This window comes from Paroedura picta, chromosome 7 (genome assembly GCF_049243985.1).
Source record: "Paroedura picta isolate Pp20150507F chromosome 7, Ppicta_v3.0, whole genome shotgun sequence".
NCBI lineage: Eukaryota > Metazoa > Chordata > Lepidosauria > Squamata > Gekkonidae > Paroedura > Paroedura picta.
Window position 1 is genome coordinate 120,143,446 of NC_135375.1, and position 21,541 is coordinate 120,164,986.

The window sequence follows — 21,541 nt, forward strand, 5'->3', positions numbered from 1 at the left end:
TTACAAACACCTTTTCTCTTCCCCTCTCCACAACAGACAACCTGTGAGGGATGTGGGGCTGTAAGAGGTCGAAGACAACTGGGAATGGCTCTCAGTCACCCATCAGGCCTCAGGTGTCTCCAAACAGTTTACAATCGCCTTCATTTCCTCTCCCCATAACAGACTCCCCATGAGGGAGTTGTGGCCAAGAAAGTGCTAACTCATGATTTGGTGTGGGTTTAGTGCCCCACTTTAAAGCTCGCAACCTGAAGAGGAGGTCTCTGTGTCTTGACCCTCGTCAGGTTTATGCACACCCAGGCAGTGTGGAATTCCAGAACATGAACCTACACCAATCTGGCAACCATCCCTGCTCTCTGCAATGTTTTCTTTTCTTTTTTTCCTATTCAAAGTTTTTGTTTTATTTTCCAAGAATAAAGATAGTACAATACAAGTAATCTACATTATTGATACAGAAAAAAAATAGATTGTGCTCTTCATTTAATACACTTAATTCCTCGTTTCAATCTCCTTTTACACAATGGTATGAACTTTTGCCCAAAGCTTATAAACTTTTTCACGTTTCCACCACATTTAGAAGGAGAAGCCTACTTTGTTACCATCTTTCCAGCATTTGTTTGCATAGTTTTTAACAATTTTAACGGTCATTTTTGGTGTCCCGTGACACCTATGAAACAATTTATACTTAACACAATCTTAGAGCCATCCACATTTCCACCACATTTAGGAAAAGAAGCCTACTTAGTTGTACAGAAGAAAAATATATAGGTTGTTATATGAGTATAAGTTATATAAGTGTAAGTTGTTAATACAAAAAATAGTAAAATAAAGTCTTCGCTAGTTACACCTCCTCGATTAGGTGCCTCCACACTTACATAATGGTATAGACTTACAGTCAGCAGTAAAATATAGTCTTCTTACTTAGAAGATCTTAGACCCCACATTAACTTAAGAAAAGCCCCAGTCTTCTTAAAGGGGTCTCATGTCGAGGCTTGCTGCATCTTGTTGTTCCCGTAGACTTGTGTTCTGTCCAGATGGCCTTTGGCGTAGAAAATGCAGTTGTACTCTTTCCCTCAGAATATGCATCGGTGAATCTTGAGGCAGTTGTACCTCCTAGGCCAGGGGTAGTCAAACTGTGGCCCTCCAGATGTCCATGGACTACAGTTCCCAGAAGCCCCTGCCAGCATTCGCTGGCAGGGGCTCCTGGGAACTGTAGTCCATGGACATCTGGAGGGCCGCAGTTTGACTACCCCTGTCCTAGGCTCATAGTTTTTAACAATTTTAACGGTCATTTTTGGTGTCCCATAACACCTATAAAACAATTTATACTTAACACAATCTTAGAGCCATCCACATTTCCACCACATTTAGGAACAGAGGCCTACTTAGTTGTACAGAAGAAAAATATATAAGTTGTTATATGAGTATAAGTTATATAAGTATAAGTTGTTAATACAAAAAATAGTAAAATAAAGTCTTCGTTGGTTTCATTTACACCTGCTCGATTAGGTGCCTCCTTTTAGTTATGCTTTAAGTTTAAACTGGGAATCACTGTGGATATATGTTTTATAATACAAATTCAGCTAGCATAGGAAATCTAAGACCCCACACTTACATAATAGTATAGACTTACAATGAGCAGTAAAATATAGTCTTCATCTGTTATTCTTAAACCCACTCCATTAGGTGTCTCCTTTTAGTTAAGCTTTAATTTTGGGCTGGGAAACACTGCAAAGATAGATTTAATAATACAGATTCAGCTTACTTAGAAGATCTTAGACCCCACATTAACTTCTTAACTGATTATATTGCCTGTGTGGCTACAGAAGAAAAGAAAAAGGAGAGAAAGAATTTCAGCCACTGCTTCTCCTTTTTGTTCCCCAGTCTTCTTGAGGGGGTCTCATATCGAGGCTTGCTGCATCTTGTTGTTCCCGTTGACTTGTGTTCTGTCCAGTTGGCCTTTGGCATAGAAAGTGCAGTTGTAGTCTTTCCCTCGGAGTATGCATCGGTGAATCTTGAGGCAGTTGTACCTCCTGGGCTCCAATATCAGTACAGTTTTTTTTCCGAGAAGCACCTTTAAATCGATTACTTTCACAGCAGATCCATATATCTTTTGATTGGTTCTTATGTACTGTTGCTTTGGAGTGGCTGTATGTCTTTTTAAGAAGGGTGTCCTTATCTAGGCTGCAAGGCTCCGACATCCCCTTTTCCATCTCCATAGTTTCAAATTTCTCTTCTGCTGATAGTTTTCCACCTTGTTTAGAGCTATCACCAGCCACTGTTATTGATCCATCATTCCTGTTAGAGACTTCTTCCCTGCCGTCTTGGATCTCCTTGAAAATATTTTTAAGCAAGCCTTCTGTAAATGCTTTCAGATCTTGGGTTTGTTTCTCTATTAGATGAGCCATTCTTTTTAGCATAGACATGTTTTAGGCTTGCAAGTCAATTAATCTCAGGCAATTTTGCAAATAGCCAGTAGAGGTCCTACAGAGTCCTAAGCGAAAGCAACAGTCTGTTTTGATCTCCGACGTTCCTGGCACTGGCATGTGACATATTGAAGTCAGTAAAGCAGTGTCTTGTACTGGAACAGAATTCTCGCGAGATCCTCCCACCCACGGCTCTTATCTCTTATCTCTGAAAACCAAAACAAATGCAGTAAAAGCTATTACTAATTAGTTTGAGTTGATTTAAGTCCTTCTTCTGTTTAGGGAAGAGAATTAGCCTGCCTCATATCGAGGTGGATTCAGGCAGAGCAAAAAGGGGGGGGGAAAGAGAAACGGAGAAATACTTGCGTCTCTGTGCGTTAATTGATGTCTTGATATCTTGGAATTTGACAGATGTCCTCCCCTCAGTTCACAGCATTCATTTGCAGTAAATCGTAGTAGAGGGTCAAAGTAAATTCTTGAAGGAAGAAAGAAAGAGAAAGAGAAGTCCAGAATATGGCAGACGTCCTCTTGACCCGAAACGCTGACAGCCTGTAATCCAGGGAGATATACTCCCTAAAGGATTGGAGACGGCCCCAAGAATTCCCTAGAGCTTCCTGGGTAGAAAGGTGAGGTGGGGTTTGCGTACCCCTCCTCTTTTCTGCCAATTGCTTCCACAATTGACCCGTCAGGCTTCAGAGATTGCACTGCAATCCTTTTAGGACGCCATCTTAAACCACTCCCCCTCTGCAATGTTTTCTTGATCTGAAATAAGTCAGGGGATGCTAGGTGGCTGTGGGGGCATTACATACTTTTGAAGCCCCACTTCCAAACTTCAAGGAATATGTTCAGACCAGGGACAGCCAACCTCCAGGTGGGGCCTTGAGATATGCTGGAATTGGTGCTCATCTCCAGACTATAAAGATCAGCTCCCTGGCAAAAATGGCTACTTTGGAAGGGTGACTGTGTAGCATTGTATCCCACTGAGGTTTAGGGATGCCTGCCTCCAAGTGGGGCCTGAGAATGTATGTATGTATGTATGTATGTATGTATGTATGTATGTATGTATGTATGTATTCATATTTATATACTGCCCTCCCCGAAGACTTAGAGCCCCTTGATGTACAGCTCATCTTCAGACAGTTAGGCTGAATGGAAAGCTCTCCCCCCTCATATGCTTCCCTTCAAAAGGAATGCATGTGGCCACAGACACTCTTCAGCTAGCAGTCTGTTGCTTGGCTGGTGATATCTGCCCTTCTGAAGCCTGAGACTCACTGCTGGCAACTTGCAGTCCCTGTTATTGTCCGCAAGGCCAAGTCGTTGCCTGATAAAAGCGGGTCACCTCTTTCCCCTCAAAGTCTCACTTTCCTGTAAAGCTTGAAATTCTGGTCCACCTATGCCTTTGATTTCGTAGGACCTTTTTATTTTTATTTACCAGGCCAAACTTGAGAAAAGTCACTTCAATTCCCATGTCTCTCCAGCCGTTTACTTGTTCACCATTTACAGTTTCAGGCTGTAAATATTCTTTATTTAGATCTTCCTGCACTTTCCATACTTGCAAGACCGATGCTGGTCTGTCTGTCTGCCTGTGCCCCAAAATACACAGTTGCTAGTAAGGGCTGGCCAAAGCCCATAGCCCAGGAGTGACACACCTGCACCACTCAACCCCAGCCTCAGTCTGCAAGCCTTTACCATTGTCTCTAGATCACTGCTCATCTCTAGATTATAATGATCAGCTCTGCAGGCAGAAATGGCTACTTTGGAGCACCCTCTGTGCCCTCTTCCAAACATCCAGGAATATTTCTAACCCAAGCGTAACCAACCTCCAGGTGAGGCCTGGAGAGCTCCTGGAATTACAGCTCATTTCTGGACTATAAAGATCAGCTCTCTAGGCAGAAAAGGCTGCTTTGGAGGTTGGATGGGGTTGTTGTGGAGAAGAAACATTCCCTTCCTCTCCCCATAACAGACACCCTGTGAGGGAGGTGTGGCTGAGAGAATGAGTGAACTTGGACTGTCCCAAGGTCTCCCACCTGGCTGCATATGGGGACTCAAATCCAGGTTAAAAGTTGTTGTTCTTTAAATGTTACCCCACAATGGCTCTCAGGGACCAATGTTAGAGTTACTCTTCTCCCTCCCCCAGCTGTTTTGTCCTGCTAAAACAGGTCCAACATTAAAATCTTTGGCAAGGAATCTTCCAGTCACCCCCAAATGGAAGGATTTCCCCTCAGGATTCCCACAGCACAGGGAGGCTAGGCCTTAGAGGGCTCTCCCTCTGATTGGCTGATTCTCCTTTCCCCACATTCTCATTGGCTGTGGTCGCCATCTGTTGCAGGAAGACAGCATCTGCCTGCTTTGTCAGTGGTCTGAGCCAAAGGGAATGAAGTTGTTGGACATGACAGGGGCGGCTGAAGCAGCCTGATTGGGCAGCCAGCCACAGCTGCCTGACCTCGGGCAGCTCTCTGCCTAGTAGCAATCATGGTGGCAGTAGCAAGCCCTGGCACCTGCTTCACAGAGTATGCTGATGCCAGCCTTGGGGAGGCAGCCATTTGGCATGGGAGAAAATTATGGCAACTGCCCTTGGTGTAATGGTTAAGAGTGGTGGCTTCTAATCTGGCGAGTCAGGTTTGATCTCCTGCTCTTTCACATGCAACCATCTGGGAGACTTTGGGCTAGTCACAGCAGCTGTTCTCACATAACCATCTCTCTCAGCCTCACCTACCTCATTGGGTCTCCACTGTGGGGAAAGGGTAGTCTACTGGAAGCCACTTTGAGACTCCCTTAGGCTTTGAAAAGTGGAGTATAAAAACCAACTTTTCTTTGAAGAGTCAGCCACTTGACTCCAATGCCCAGTTCACACATGCAGAATAAGGAAGCAGAGCCTGGAGGGGACAGAATGGACTATGCTTCCAACCACAGCTGATCCAAGCTTTGTCTGTCCTCCCCAAAAGAAAACCCTCCCTGCCAACAGAAGACCAGGACTACTTGCTGCCCTAAGTTTCTTTGTGGGGAGGAGTAATTTTTCCCCAAGCAGTTTGAAGTTGGACCATCCATTCCACTGAGTCAGCATGACTCTTCCTTCTTCCCACGGCACAGCACTGCGATCACAGAGCAACCCCATCCAGTTCGGGGAGGGGGGGGGAGTGCTTTGCAAACGCAGAGCAGTACAGAAGGACCAAGGGAGGGCCATTCTTCCTACAGGAAACCTGGTCTCTGTGGGGCGGAGCTGCTTTTCATTTTCTCTTCTCTTTCCTTCCCTGCTCTACAGGCCTTGAGTATTAGTGATTGATTCCAGCTAAGAATAAAACAAAGACTTCAAGATAGAGAGGAGACTATGGTAGCCTGTCTCAAGTTAAATCCAGCCAAGACAGAGGTCCTCTGACTGGGTTGGTGTGCCACAGGTGAGGCAGTGCCACTCCTGGCTCTTGATGGGACTCAACTGACATCTTTGACAGCTTCGATTCCAGATACCTCATCTATCGTAGTTCAGATTGCAAAGGTTGACCTACCTGTTAGCATCCCATGTAACCATGATGTGCAACAATCACCTCCAAGCTAGACTACTGTAATTTGCTGTATGAAGGGCTGCCCTTGAAGTTGCTCCGGAAAATTCAACTTGTCCACAATGTGGCAGCATGGGTCCTTACTGGGAGTACACTGCACTGATTCCACAATGATCAGGTTCAAGCTTGTGGTTCTTACCTTCAAAGCTCTAAATGGCCTGGGACTGTCTTCTATGGCAGTGGTCCACAATCATTTTTGGGCTGGGGACTGGATGCGTGGGTGCCTCCCCCCGTGATTGGCTGCCTCCTGACACAGCGAGCACTGCGCTGTGGGGGGGGGGGGAGGCACGGGCACTGGGGCGTTTGTGTCAGCGTGCCGGCGCCCCAAACGTCCGCCGGCATGCCAGTGCCTGCACCTTCCCCCCACAGTGCGGCGATCGCTCTCTGCACAGTGAGCTTGCATTGCAGGGGGGGTGGGAGGCACCCTAGCTGCCACCCCCACCTCCCTCCCCGACACCGCAGCCCGGTATCGAGGACTCCACGGCCCGGTACTGGTCCGAAGCCCGGTTAGGGAACACCATTCTATGGGACCACCCCTTCCAGCCTGTCCCCCAAGGATCAGGTAACCAAAATTTGCTCAGGATCCCTGGGCCCAAAGAGGCTTTTTTGGCTCTGGTGGAACACTCTGCCTAATGAGAGCCGTGCAGGACCTCAAACTGTTATGCGGAACTTGCTAGAGCTGTTCTGACAGGCCCACAGCTGAGGTCTGGAAACACCAAGGGGCATTTCCCACGGCTTAAAAATAGCACAATGGTTGCCGATTGAAAACGCTACTAATTTGCCATAACGCACGACGTCGTCAACAATCTGCAACAATCCTGAAACCGACCCGCCAAAAGCGCTTCGTTGTGGCGCTTTCAGGGGAATCCAGAAAACTGGATTCACCCTCCGGATAGCGATACACTCCTGCAACCAATCTGCAACAATAGCGCTAAAGACCTGTGCGTTACCATTGTAGCTGGTTCTTCAAAGTCCCTCCCCCTGGATCTCTCCTCCAAACTTCCGGCGAAGCGATCGCCATTTTTTTTTCTCGGAGCGAGCGGGGATAAACGCACCGGCGAGCCTCTTTCTGTTTAGAGGCTTCCCTGGCTTCAGTCCTTCACCTTTAGTCACTAAGCACAAATCACTTAAAAGCCCGTTTGCTGAAATAAAGTCCCTTTATTTTTTACACATAAATTCAGCCGAAAATCGAGCCCGTGAGAAGGGGGGGGGGAATTTTTTTTTATCACTCGAGGCAGCGTGCCAACGATCATACAATCAAACGATAGATCACATTAGGCAGCTGGATGGGTCTCTCCAGTGCAAGGAATCTACGTAGATTCGTTGCTATGGGTCTGTTTTTTTTTTTAAAAAAGCTTTCTTAAAGGGAAAGGGGCTGTTTGGGAGCATGCTAACGGCTGCCCATTGGCTGCTTGACGGCCAGGGGCGGGACAAGCTTGGCAATAGCGCTTCCTTTCTAGCGATTTCTGCCGAGACCGGAAGCCTGTGGGAAACGCTAAAAAAACGCAACTGATTCCACTACAAAGCCAGGTGTGCAAAACGACGAATTCCACTATTTTAAATGGCGATTTTTCATTCCGCAAACAATTTGCAACAAAGATCGCCGTGGGAAATGGCCCCAAGAACGTGGTGGCCTGAAACCCAACTGATTAGTCCTCCAAGGATTTATCATAGGGAGGAGGCAGCTATTATGTAATTTCATATACATACACCCTAAATCTTTAGTCTTGACCCTGAAAACTTTACTTTATTGGTGTGTGTTTAACTTCCTTTATATGTCCTATTCCTGAGACTGATGCCAGCCTAGGAAGGGCAGAATCCAAACAACAACGCCATGAGAGAGGAATGTCCTCGAGGGTTTGAAAGCGTCTTTCCTGGCCCGGGAGGGGCTCCGCCGGAGAGTGCCTTCGGAGCAACTGTCTCGGGGCCACGGCGGAAGGAGCCTGCGAGGCTGGCCGAGGCAAGAGGGGCCCAGCCCTGCCCGCCCGCCTCAGCCACCTGGCTAGGGAGCTCGCGCTGAGAGGTAGCCCGCCCCCTCCCCTGCAGCGGCCCTGCGGCTCGGCCCTCCTCCCGGCAACCGAGGGCCTGGGCTGTTTCGTGAGATTTGGTGATGGCCTCCTGACGCCCCCGAGCCGCTCGCCCGGGAGGCCCTGCGGGAAGGCAGCGCGTCCTTCCCAAGCGGCTGCCTTCATGGCGACACGGCAAGGGGGCTCGCTCTCGGCAGAAGCCGCAGGACCACGGAGGGAGGGGTCCCTTGGCCGCGCGGCCTCCGAGGCGGGGCACCCTTCCCGGAGGGGGAGACAAAGCACCCCTGGCCGCGCGCCCCTGCTCCGAGGCGCCTTTCCGAAGCAGATAAGCAGCCGCCGGAGCGCTAGCGGCCCGGGGCCGGACGCACGCAAGCGCAGGGCGGGCGCTCCTTCGTTTGTCGGAGCCCCTCCGGCCACACCTCCGGCTCGGGTGGCCAGCTGGTAGGCGGCGGAGGAGGCGTCTAGGAAGGAGATCTCGCGGTGCTGGCCGCCCGCCCGCCCTCCGAGGCGAGCGGTGACTGTGCGCAGTGAAGCGGGCGGGGAGCGCACAGCTGGGCGGAGAGACGCGCCGGCACCAGCAGGCCGGAGTCGCAGGCAGGCAAGTGCCAGCCGTCGGGAGAGCCGCGCCGGAGCCTCGCCCAGCTCCATGTCCCCGCGGCAGCCCCGCCGCCGTTGAGACTCCCTCCGGCTTTGCCGCCTTCCGGAGCCCAACCATGGCCACACCGGCGACGTGCACCCGCTTCACCGACGAGTACCAGCTCTACGAGGAGCTCGGCAAGTACGCAGCCCCGTCGCTCGCCGCTCAGCGCTGCCTTCCTCGCCCTGCCCGGGACCGAGCCCCACGTGCGATCCGGAGGCCGCCGGAGACAGCGCGCCCCGGGGTGACTCGGGCGCGGGAAGCGGGGCGCTGATTGGCGAGGGCTCCCCTCCGCAGGCCGGAACTTCTCGGCTCCCGCGCGCGCACTCTCGCGCCCCCGCAACCGCAACTACCGCAAAGGGACGCGGCGGCTGTCCGCTCGCTCCAAGGAGGCTCCCGCCCGCTGGCCGGTCACTCCAGGGGGCGCCTCGCCTTGTGCCCGGGAAATGCCCAGCGGCCGCCGCACCGCGGAAAAGGAGGCTGACTCCTGGGGAAGTGGGGGAGGGGTGGGCAGGTGCCGCGGCCGCCCGGGATTCTGCCACCTTCTCCCCCGCCCTTCGTTCGGGTTGCTTTGCCGGGCCTCCGCAGTCCTGGCCGGAGCCGCCTGCCGTCCCGGCCGCTTCCCTGAGCTGTCTGGCCGAAGTGCCCCCCCAGAGTCTCAGCCGTGGGGACAGCGAGGGAGCGCCAAACCTTCCTGCCGGCCAGAAGGTCCCCCTGTTCTTTGGGTCGGGCGCCGAGGCTTGAGAGGCCTTACTTGCTTTGCTCTTTGAGGAGACCCGGTTTGGTTTCCTGCTTGAGCCTCTGTCCTGCCCTTTGCTTGCTGGGGCTGAGCTCTTACAGATGCTTGGGGCTGGCAAAACACTCCTGAAGGTTCACTTCCACAGGGGCCGGGCTTTCTTCTCTCTTCCAGGGGAGCCTTTTCCGTCGTCCGCAGGTGTGTGAAGAAATCCTCTTCCCAGGAATATGCTGCCAAGATTATCAACACAAAGAAGCTGTCGGCCAGAGGTGAGGGTCCACACGACCTAGATCGAGCAGTCGTGTATACATGTGATGGGGAATTGGGGTGTGTATTTTTAATTAGTGTTCCGTGAACGAGAGGGATCTGAAATAGATAGGTTTGGGGAACAAAAGGAAATCAAGCATGTTCTGGATGAAAGCTTCCACTGTAGATCAGGCCCCAGAGCCTCCATCTGACATTCCCAGTGGTGGTGGCTCTTCTGTTGTGTACTTGCTTGTTGATGCCAAGGCCTGGTGGTGCTCATCTTGAGAACTGAGGTACCCTGCGAAAGACCAGCTGTTGGCTTATGGCAACTTACCCCTTGAAATGGGTCAGGCTTATTTCTGAACAGCCTTGCACAGGGTTGAGCCAGTCCCAAACATGGCACATACTGTCACCAACTAGACTCCTGAGCTCTTGAGAGGACACCTGCTTACTTTAACAAGCATCTTGATGCCTGGCGAAAAAGAATAGTGACATCTGGCTATGTATTGTGGCTGGAAGAGTTTTTCTTCAGGACTCATTCTGAGCAACCAGGTGCCTTCTGTCCAGCACTTGCAATGTCTCTTAGTTTTGGGCAGCTTGTGTTTTTGATGGAGCCTAGTCGCATGGCATATCTTCTCCCCCCACCCCAATGTGATGTGTCTCCATACTGGCAAGATGTGGCCAGCCGCATCACAGAGAAAGGGTTCCATGTTTTCTGCTGGAAGACACAGCTCGGTAAGTGGCTCTCCTTTCTGTCTTTGGAACATTTCTGTGCTGCATCTTCAGAGAGTCCTACTCGAGGCACCTTACAGTATAAAAAACACAGCACAAATAACACACACACCCTTGAACAAGAATCAGACATTGGATGAAAAAGCATAAAAACTATTCATACAAGAGCAGCAGACCGTTAAGAAGCTAATAATTAAAAGCCTGGGTCAAAAGAAGTGTTTTGGCCTGGTGCCTAACAGACTGTAAAGCAGGCACCAGTTAAGCCTCCAGGGGTGGCGCATTCCAGCGGTGAGGAGCCAGCACCAAAAATACTCTGTCTAGTTGTCCCCCTTCCCTTTAAAGGCAGGGACACAGAGCGCAGGGCTTAAGAGGCAAATCTTATCTGGTGGGCTAGAGAAGGAAGAAGGAGACGGTTCCTCAGGGACCCTTGCCTCAAGCCATTTAGGACCTTAAAGGTAAGAACCAGCAATTTCACTTGTGCCCAGGGACATATGGGTAACCAGGGCAGATCTTTCAATACAGATGAGATCTGATCCCTGTAAGCAGCCTGGCCATTGTATTCTGGGCCAATCAGCATTTCCAGGTGATTTTCCAGGGCAGCTCCAGATAGAAGAAGAAGAGTCGGTTCTTATATGCCGCTTTTTCCTACCCGAAAGAGGCTCAAAGCGGCTTACAGGCACCTTCCCATTCCTCTCCCCACAGCAGACACCCTGTGGGATGGGTGAGGCTGAGAGAGCGCTGATATCACTGCTCGGTTAGAACAGTTTTATCAGCGCTGTGGCGAACCCAGGGTCATCCAGCTGGCTGCATGTGGGGGAGTGCAGAATCTAACCTGGCATGCCAGATTAGAAATCCGCACTCCTAATCACTACACCAAACTGGCACAGAGTGCATGACAGTCCTTCTAACTCAGAAGCGACCAGAACATGGATCACATAGAATCATAGAGTTGGAAGGGGCCATACAGGCCATCTAGTCCAACCCCCTGCTCAACATGGGATCAGCCCAAAGCATCCTAAAGCATCCAAGAAAAGTGTGTATCCAACCTTTGCTTGAAGACTGCCAGTGAGGGGGAGCTCACCACCTCCTTAGGTAGCCTATTCCACTGCTGAACTACTCTGAATTTTTTCCCCCTGATATCTAGCCTATATCGTTGTAAAAGGTAAAGGTAAAGGTATCCCCTGTGCAAGCACCGAGTCATGTCTGACCCTTGGGGTGACGCCCTCTAGCGTTTTCATGGCAGACTCAATACAGGGTGGTTTGCCAGTGCCTTCCCCAGTCATTACCGTTTACCCCCCCGCAAGCTGGGTACTCATTTTACCGACCTCGGAAGGATGGAAGGCTGAGTCAACCTTGAGCCGGCTGCTGGGATTGAACTCCCAACCTCATGGGCAAAGTTTTCAGACGGCTGCCTTACCTTGTAGTTTAAACCCATTACTGCATGTCCTTTCCTCTGCAGCCAATGGGAACAACATCCTGCCCTCCTCCAAATGACAACCTTTCAAATACTTAAAGAGGGCTATCATGTTCCCTCTCAATCTCCTTTTCTCCAGGCTGAACATTCCCAAGTCCCTCAACCTATCTTCATAGGGCTTGGTCCCTTGGCCCCAGATCATCCTCGTCGCTCTCCTCTGTACCCTTTCAATTTTATCTACGTCCTTGAAGTGAGGCCTCCAGAACGGCACACAGGTGTGGTCTGACCAGTGCCGTATACAATGGGACTATGACATCTTGTGATTTTGATGTGATGCCCCTGTTGATACAGCCCAAAATGGCATTCGCCTTTTTTACCGCTGCATCACACTGCCTGCTCATGTTTAGTTTACAATCCACAGCTACCCCAAAGTCTCGTTCACACACAGTGTTACCTAGAAGTGGAAGTAGGCATGCTTTTCATTTTTCTGACCAAGATGCAGAACTTTACACTTAACTTTATTAAATTGCATCTTGTTCTCATTTGCCCATTTTTCCATTGTGTTCAGATCTCGTTGAACTCTGTCTCTATCTTCTGGAGTATTTGCCAGTCCTCCCAATTTGGTGTCATCTGCAAACTTGATGAGTAGTCCCTCCACCCCCTCATCTAGATCATTAATAAATATGTTAAAAAGTACTGGACTGAGCACCGAGCCCTGAGGTACCCCGCTATTCACCTCCCTCCAGTTTGATGTCCATTGACAACAACTCTTTCAGTGCGGTTCTCTAACCACATCCCTATCCACCTATCTGAAAATCCAGATTGCAGTCCTTCAATCCAAAAGAACATCATGGAGAACCTTATCAAAAGCTTTACTAAATTCCAAGTAAATGACATTAACCGAATTTCCACAATCCAGCAAACCTGTTACTTGGTCAAAAAAGGAAACCAGGTTGGTCTGACAGGGCCTGTTGGGGACAAATCCATGCTGACTTCCTTGGATCACCAAATTGTCCTCCAGATGTTTGCAGATCGCTCCCTTTAATATCTGCTCCATTATCTTACCCATAACAGAGGTCAGACTCACTGGTCTGTAGCTTCTCGGGTCATCCTTCCTGCCTTTTTTGAAGATCGGAATAACGTTTGCTCTCTTCCAGTCCTCCGGTACATCTCCAGTCCTTAAAGAGGTCCTGAAGATGATGGACAAGGTTTGTGCAAGTTCTCCGGAAAGTTCTTTGAGCGCATTGGGTGCATTTCATCCGGTCCAGGGCATTTGAACTCATCCAGTGCAGCTAAATGCCTCTCAGCAACCTGCCACCCAGACACTATCTCTTGGCTATTGCCATCTCAGATGTAAAATAGGCGCTGAGCCTTTCTGCTTTCTCTGCTTCCTCCGTTAGAGTTTGTCCATCTGCACCCAACAGTGGGCCTATTGCCCCCTTTACTTTATGTTTGCTCCTCACATAACTGAAAAATGGGCTTCCCTGGCCAATCTTAGCTCACTCTCGGCTTTGGCCTTTCTGATGATTGATCTACAGTGCCTAGTAACTTGTAGGTACTCTTCTTTAGAGCTCTGTCCTTCCCTCCATTTCCTGAACATTTCCCTTTTCTTTCTTAGTTCCTCTTGAAGTTCTCTGTTCATCCAAATAGGCTTCTTAGAGCTCCTGCAGTGTTTTCGTCTTTCTGAGATAGTCAAGGATTGAGCATGCAACACCCTTCACATGCTCCCTTCCCTTCCAGCATTCTTGTCCATGGTATGACACTCATCATGTCTGAGTTTATTAAAGTTTGCCCTACGAAAATTCAACACTGTTTGGCTACAAGCTTCCTTGCCTCCCCGTCTCAAAAGGGGAGGTTGCTTCCCTTCCCGCTATGAGGACATGGTCGGTTCTCCCTAGGGTCCCCACGTCCTTCACCTCATCCACCAACTCTTGCCTGTTGGTCAGTATTAAGTCCAGTATGGCTGAACCTCTTGTGGGTTCATCTACCATTTGATAAATGAAATTGTCAGCCTGGCAGTTCAGATAGTTTCATCACTGTGGCTAGGTCTAGCTTTTCGAGGCATGGCCATTGCTGGACTTCATGCTTGTCTCTGTAAAGTCAAGGCAGGGCATCTGGGACCTGCTGTTCTTTGCTTGAAGAGTACAAGTGCCCATTTTGTTTCTGCCTGCTTTGCGAGCAAGCAGCTTTCAAGGGATGGTGGGATACATCTGCTCAGCTGGTTTTGTGCTCTTGGGCTAAGGCCCCTTCATGTGTCTCTGGACTTTTGTTTCATTTGGTTGAGGGCTTGTGGTCTGCATAAGCTGCAAGATTTCCTGGAAACAATATCTGGGCAAGAGGTCCCTCTTGTGTTGCTCTGGCTTTTTGTCTTTGCTTCATGCAAGATATTGTTCTGCACCTCTGCTGCGAAAGTGGTTGGAGCAGTCAAGTACTTTTAGAAAAGTGATAAGCTAGCACTGTTAATGGCTTCTTAAGTGGATTGCTGTAGACAGTGACCACATGTGGCGCAGTGTTTAGTCTGTTGGGATGGGATCTGGAGGACCTGGGTTCGAATTCATGCCCTGCCATGTAACTTGCTTTTTGAACTTGGTACATCACTCTCTCATGACTTAACCTCGACAACACTCAAGGGCTATTGTGAGGAAAGGAGGGGGCTGTAAATCCCGCCCCAAGCTCCATGGAGGAAGATCGAAATGCACTCAGTAGAAAACTAGGCAGGAGAAGAAGAAGACATGACCTTGATTGGACTCCTAGAATCTGTAGTGGATGGAGCTCAGAAGCTTGACCTGTGTTTGCCTCAGTTTCTCTTTGCACATGGTTGGCCAGCTTCTACTGGTATTTTTGAAAGGCCTCGAAACTCGCTCTGTTGTCAACAGTATTGTGTTGCGATACCATTCTTCCTTCCTTTCCCTGACTTCCAAGGAATATGCCTAAAGTAACTATAAAGTGTTTCTAGCCACTTTAGATGCCCTAAAGATGTCCTTGTAGTTCAAGGAAATGACACAAGTGAGAGATAATTTAAAGAACAGTGTAGTCTTTAAAATTGAATGGAGATTTGATAGAGGTAAAGACTTGGTAGAATCAAGGCTTGCTTTAGGAATCTAGGGAGAGAGCAGAGGACAGAGGTTTGCATTAAAGGGGCTCTTTATTCCTCTGCTCAGTGTGAGCAGAGGAAAGACTAGGAAGTAACCAGAACTCTCAATATGTTGCTTAGAGGCTAGGGCCGGGGCTTCTTTGCAGACTGAAGCGATGGCTGTCTCCTCTACATTTTGGAATTTGCGGTGAAGAACCAGTGATTTGGTGGGCATTTGAGTGTTTGCAGAGGCCTGCTAGGGAACAGTACAGTATGACACTAAAGCTTTTTAAAAACTGAAATTGTAGAAAGAGCTCAATGTATGTGTTGGGGGGCAGGGGGGTGGGAGAAAATATTTTTCTAGCCAAAGAACCCACTCTGATTGCTCAGGGGGCACTTTGGTTATTTTTAGGATGGTCCCAAGTGTAGAGAGAGGTTGGTGGTATGGAAATTCATGAGGTCCTTGCCACTGCCTCAGGATGGGGTAGAGCAAGCTGCTTTGTTCAATTTCAGGGTGCCATTTTGACCATCCAGGCCCTAAATCTTGTGGCTCCGGAGTGACAGAATGACTGCAGCTACCTCCGAGGCTATGATATCCACATACGGGTTCTTCTGGCAGGGGTAAGCCTTAGCTGGCTCTGGGTTGGCTGGGATGGGGAGTTTTTTACACACTGACTCCGGAATGTGGAGTTCCTCCCCCTGGTGGTACTACTCCTACATCAAAACCTTTTATCTCCCTGGAAGATATTCAGACCAGCACTAATTTACATTATGTAGTTGTTTTTAGATGGCAGTATGAATTTAAAAAAGAATCTGTTTTATATTTTAGCTCCTTTGTTTGCTGTCTGGAAAACCCAGACATGAAATGCCAGCTTATAGATGTCATTGGGAGTGGTGGTTGCTCCAGGCAGAGACACAGAGGAAATGGGGAGGTAGTCGATATTACAAAGGGGGATTTTCAGAAAACATTCCAGTCCATAATAATGCCCCTCCTGTGGGTTCCAAATGTGCCTTGGAGCTGGGGGAAAGAAGAGAGTGAGCGGGGGATGGGGGTGGGGCTTGAACTGTCCTTGGGTCCAGCTTGCTGGTCTGTGTGCTTATGCTCCACTCCCTGCTCTTGATCCTGCCATTAAAACCCTTGTTCAACTTGCTTCCATGAGGATCACCACCATATAAGAGATGCAGACAGGTGCTCTTAATCTACCGTTGGCAAATGTATAGACTGCTATAGGATAGCAGTGTCAAAACTGCAGAGTTTCCAAAGGATAAATATATGTCATGCAATTGTCATAAAATCCAGGATCATCAGATAGTGTGCTCACAGAAGATTTTAACTACCTGGACAGCTCTTGAGCTGCAGCAGAGCATTATTCACAGATGCTTGCTAGGAGAGCAGAAGGCAAATCGAATGACTGGGAAATCGTTGGACTGAATGGCTTGCCCTCTCTAAGCCAAGGGGTCGATGTCCTTGGGTGGTTGGGGGCCACAGGTCAGCTAAACTTTCAGAATCAGTCCCACATACAGCCCCCTTGTTGAGTTTAAAAAACAGACAATGTGAATGGGGCTGAAGAAGGTAAACGCTGGGGAGGAGGTCAGGCCAGAAGAACCTTGGGAGGCCCCACTGGAATCTCTCTGTCGAATAAGGAACCGGTGCCGGAATCTGGCCGGGTCTGTGGGACCAGATATAGCTCTCGGTGACGGTTGCTGAAGAGGTGTTTAGTTTCCACGGTGCTGCTGGGCAGCCATGCAAATGGAGCCCATGACAAGATGTCAGAATGCCACCAGGGGTAGTGGAGTGAAAGTGATGCCCAATAAGGTGGTGGAGCTGTCAGTTGGCCCCGACAGAGGCCTTCGTTACCGGACAGGAAGAGCTTCTCCCTGGGTTTCTATGGCAGCGCAGCATTTCATCCAACATCTTGTCATGTCCCCTGGGATGCTTGGAGTCCTGCGCATGGCACTCTGTTTGCTTTGCTTTCCTAGTGGGCATACCTGGGCCTGGTTCAGAGCACTTACCCCCGCCCAATGCCCCAAATTTGAAACATTGCTGTTTGCCCCTCTTTCCTGTTGGGGTCCTAGTCTGAATTGGGCTGATGTGTGCCTGCAGCGTAAAGAGGAAAATCCTCAGAGTTCCCTACATTGCATTTGGATTGGACCTCCAGTTTCTGCTTTCCCCTATTTCAGGAGTTTACCATGCTGTAATCTAGCCCCCCCCCCCCACCCCATGCTGTTACTATACTGACATATTATCTTGTTTCTGCCTTGGATCGTCATTCTAATCTGCAAAATGCTGCCTGACACACTGCCCCCGCCTCTGTTTCCACCAACAGCTTCTATTATTTATTTACTTGATTGATGATTTCTATATTCCACCTTTCTCCTTAGAGTGGTGTCCCAAAATGGCTCATCTGGCTCTCCTTTCCTCCATTTTCCCCTCCTAATAGGTGGGCTAGGGTGAGGTGGGCTAGGCTGAGCATGTATGGCCGGCCAGGGTCACCCAGCCAGGTTCTGTGGCCCGAGGGGGGATTTGACTCTGGTTGTCCCAGATCTGAGTTCCAGTGTGGGCCCACTTCCCCATGCTGGCTTTCCAGGGACTGGGGGGTGGGTGGGCTTGCTCTGTCAATTCCCCATTCTGATGCAGAAGTTGCTGGGGCTGGGGTTCCTTTGAGGCAGCCAGGCACTGGATTTGCCTGGGAGTTGTGACTGTTTTCTGCTTTCTTAGCCCAGACCTGAAGCGCTGCTTTCTGGCACGGGCCCTTTTGTTTCAACACAAAGACATATGGATGGGCAGTGTCCTCGCAGTTGATTTACAAGGGCAGCTGCCTCAGGGTTGGACTAAGCACTGGCTTTGGGACTGAACCCAGTGAAGAGAGGCAGGCTGTTCAACGTTTAGGAAGGGCTTTCCTACTCTGTCCTCCTGACAGAAAAGGGAGAGCTGGGTTGGTGTCATTGACTTGAACTCAGGGTTGGATCCCTCCAATTCCACTCTCTTGCCCTAGAAACCTTGGCCCATCTGCCCATTCTTAGCCTAATCTATCCCGCAGGGAGAGGAGGGAATGGAGAGCCTTGGAGAATGGAGTTTCTATAAGGAGCATGATGGAAATTGTGTGGCATCATTAGTATTGCCATGTGATTGGCCCCCCAACCAGGGTTTCCAAATGTTTTTTACTAGGTGGATCACGAGTTGGGAGCATGGTCATGGCACAGGTGTCCCTCTTAGCACTGGTGTTCTTGAGAGTCCAGGAGGCCATTCTATCCAGCAGCCCTCACCTGTGCTAAAAACTCAGAAATTCTTGTCCTGAGGCAACAGCTGAAGTTGCTGGATCATGCCAGGGGGGGGGGCAGTTGCCAGTCATGCTGGCATCTAGCAGACTGACAGCTGCATGATTCTTGTGACAAAATGGAGGGTCCAGGCCCCTGCGGCTCTCTTTCTGGTGGATCTCTGCAGCATGTGGGATAGCTGGAAGTGTGGGCAGTGCCATGCTGCCAAGTCACTCCCCTCTGCAGGTGGGAACATTCTGGTTGAATAAGCTGCAGGGGAGGGACAAGTGGCTGGTGGTTCTTGGGCTCTCATGGTTAAGACTAGCCATACTGCTGTGCTAAATAGGCTCAAGTTTAGCTCCAGCCTTGGAGCAAATATAATTTTGATGTTGAAAAAGGGCAACATATACTGTTAGTCTCAAACTTGGTCCCTTCCCTTTCTGGGATATTTCAGTGTTTAGTTTACTAAATGGGAAGGGGAGTTGGGTATCCCATATCTTGCTGTGAGGTGGCTTTTCTGTAGAGTGGTTAATTTGCCAACCTGCATCGGATTTTGGAGCTTGGGGAGGCTGGAGCTGCCCTTGGCTTTGCTTGGTGAACTGTAGGATGCTTAAGCTCCTTTCCCAAGCATGCCTCAGTTGAAGAAGATGCCATTTGTGACAGGGTATCTGCCCCCCATCTGCTCTGAAAAACCTGCCAGGCTTTTCAGATAAATTGTCCACTTGTCTTGTGCTACAGGCCTGTCACAAGAGCCGTGAATGGAAAGGGCTTTAACGATACTGCTGGAAAGTGGCATCTTTTAGGATAGCTTCGACTCTTCTCTGTAACAGTGGCCATAAAACACTCTGCAAGCTTTCCCCAAACAGAGATGTCACTGTACAGTGGAGGCCCCAGGCTGAAGCTTGGCTCTTCTGTGCCTTCACTGGGTGGTCTCAGGCAAGCCGGCATCTGGCAGCCCTCCCCCTGCCCCCAGATCTGCAGCACAGAGGTAATAACTCCCCTGTAAGGGATCTGTTGAGGGTGTGTCTTTTGAGCAGGTGCAGAAATGCCATTTAACTACCCCCCCGGAGGAATTTCCTACTTTTATCTACATCTGTTTTTTAAAATTGCTTTGGATGGAATGTCTTAAGTCCTGTTCAGGCGGGGACTTCTGAAGTCATCCTTTTTGTTTGACTTGTAATTCAGTGGTGACGGATGTGGAAGCGGTGGCCAGCAGAATGCACATAGAAGAGAGGGTTGTAGCTCTCCTCCCCCTTTGCTGCTGATGGCATGGAGCCAGCAGAATCCCCCTCATTGTGTCCCCCTCCCCATCAAAGCAGCTGGCCAGATTGGCTTGGATGAAGACGTGGGACTGGAGAATTGGTTAGGAGGTGAGGCTGGCTCCTAGGGCAGCACCCTTCCCTCTTTGTGTGTGTGTGTGTAAAGGCCAAAGCTACATCAAGGAGTGGTATGGGACTTTCCTTTGGCTGTGCATATGCTGGGGAGTGTGAAGGCAGGGAGGTAGGGCATTGCCACAGACCAGAAGCATTCGACAGAAATGGAAATCCTCCTGGGTTGTTGTTCAGAGCCTTTGCTTTCTAGCCTGTACACTTTCTATCCTGTGTGTGTCTTCTGATGTTGTGCTTCTAGGCCTTTTGCTTGTGGAGCCGCCTCCTGTCTATGCTGCCTATGGATTCGTGTTGCCTTTGAAGGGCACCTTGCTCCTTCGAGGGGGCTCCTTAGAGCAGTGGTTCTCAGCCCTTCCTTTAATACAGTTCCTCATGTTGTGGTGACCGAAATTAAACCAAAATTGACCAGTGGCGTGAAGTTCCATTGTTCATGATTGTATATAAATTGGTTTTTTTCCAGCCTTTCTCAGTTCAATTCTGCCTCTTGTTCCCACCATGCTGATCTCGCTCTTTTCTGCTGCTCCAGACAAACGTACACTCTATCTTGATATACTCTGCAAGGCTGTTGTGTGGATGGTGCTCCCCTGGCCAAGCTGCTTGCCCTACCGTGACCCCTGTGAAAGGATCGTTTGACCCCCAAAGGGGTCCCGACCCCCAGGTTGAGAACCACTGCTTTAGAGTTAGCCTGCTCGGATTTCACTTGGTACTGGGATGTTTCCTTGCTTGCGCTTTTCCTTTGCTGTAATCTGTGCTCTCTCCATCTGACTCCAGGCTGCTACGGACAGGCGGGAGTACAGCAGCACACCCTCCCTCCTCTCCCCAGCACACACAGCTGAATAGGATGCAGACAACAGCGTGCTGCAGTGCAGCAGAGCAGGCTTATCTGTTGGGGGAAGGAGAAGCCAGGGCACAGGCAAGCAGAATCCTGAAGCAGGGCCACTCACCTACAAGGTGAGATGAGGGAGTTGTCTTCCTGGGCGGAAACTTAGAATACACTGGTTGGCAGGCCAGTGAAAGCATGTTGTGGTTTCAGAGTGCTTTTTTGCAGCAGAATGTCTCTGTGTGTGGGACGAGGTCTACTGTTTTCCCCCCATACATACTTCCCACCCAACCTTCCCCTGGTCTGCAGTGTATTATGAAAGCTGCCACAACAGTGCCAGTTGGAGATTTCCTGGGATCCTCCTTGTGTGATTGAGGGGACGAAAGGTGAAAGGGTGCACACCGCAAGGGCTCCTAAGGTGAGATGTTCTGCATCTTGCCTGCTTGCTGGCAGACAGAACAGGGCTGTTGGACAGGTCTTGGCATTTCTGCTTTAAGAAACTGAAAAAAGGAGAGTGTACTGCTTTTTGGTAGCACTGAGGTCGCTGGTGTCTGGAGTCCTGTACGTTGTGTCTCATTGCATCTCTACAGAGCTGGGAAGTCTGTCTTGGGGGGAGGGGAGTCATATGCTGATGTCATAAACTGCAGCCTTCATCCTCTGCCAGCCACCACGGTGTGCCTTGGCTCTCCACCTCCTCCCTTGGTATTTCTGTGGTTGTCCACTTCTGAGCAGTGCTGCAGAGGACGCACGTTGGAGAGAGGGAAGCTTTCCTTATTGTTCCAACAAATTGACTTCAAGAAGGGGTGTGCAGTGGAAGAAATTGGATTTTATTTTTCCTTTGGGATTTGGGTGTATTGTACATCCCCCCCCCAAAAAAAATCAGTATTTCCAAATATTCCCAAATTGCAGTACCAGCATGGTATTTGGATTAAAAACTGTTCAGGGGTCCTGAAATTTTGGGGGTCCATTAATGGGGAACATTAAAGTCAGTGGCAAAATTATACTGGACTATATTCAGTGGTTGGGGGAGGGGCGTTGAAGTATAGGCACTAAATTTGAAGCATAGCTTCTGGACCTTCCCCTCAAAAGAACATGGGGGTGTCCAATTCTATGGGCCCTCATTCTTTTCAAAGGGGTAAAATAGCAAGGAAATACAAGCCCATCAGAATGTCCCAGATAGAAAGTGAAGTGTGTCCCTGTGTCCAGCAGCAGAACCAGGGGCACTGTGGC

The 21,541-nt window shown here is 49.6% G+C and overlaps 1 protein-coding gene across 25 annotated transcripts in view; it reads left to right on the top strand.

Moving 5' to 3' along the window:
* The first annotated feature begins 8,520 nt into the window (after positions 1-8,520).
* Positions 8,521-21,541, top strand: part of CAMK2G (calcium/calmodulin dependent protein kinase II gamma) — a 277,514-nt gene continuing 264,493 nt past the window's right edge. For 8 of the 25 annotated variants that reach the window (XM_077346159.1, XM_077346158.1, XM_077346150.1 and 5 more), the window contains exons 1-2: positions 8,523-8,785; positions 9,555-9,649. In XM_077346159.1, coding sequence (XP_077202274.1) covers positions 8,721-8,785; positions 9,555-9,649 — 160 coding nt within the window. In that variant the 5' untranslated portion in view covers positions 8,523-8,720. Of the gene's footprint in view, positions 8,786-9,554; positions 9,650-9,686; positions 10,362-21,541 lie in introns of those variants that run through there. The other 17 variants (XM_077346169.1, XM_077346170.1, XM_077346171.1 and 14 more) reach the window with 7 other exon arrangements.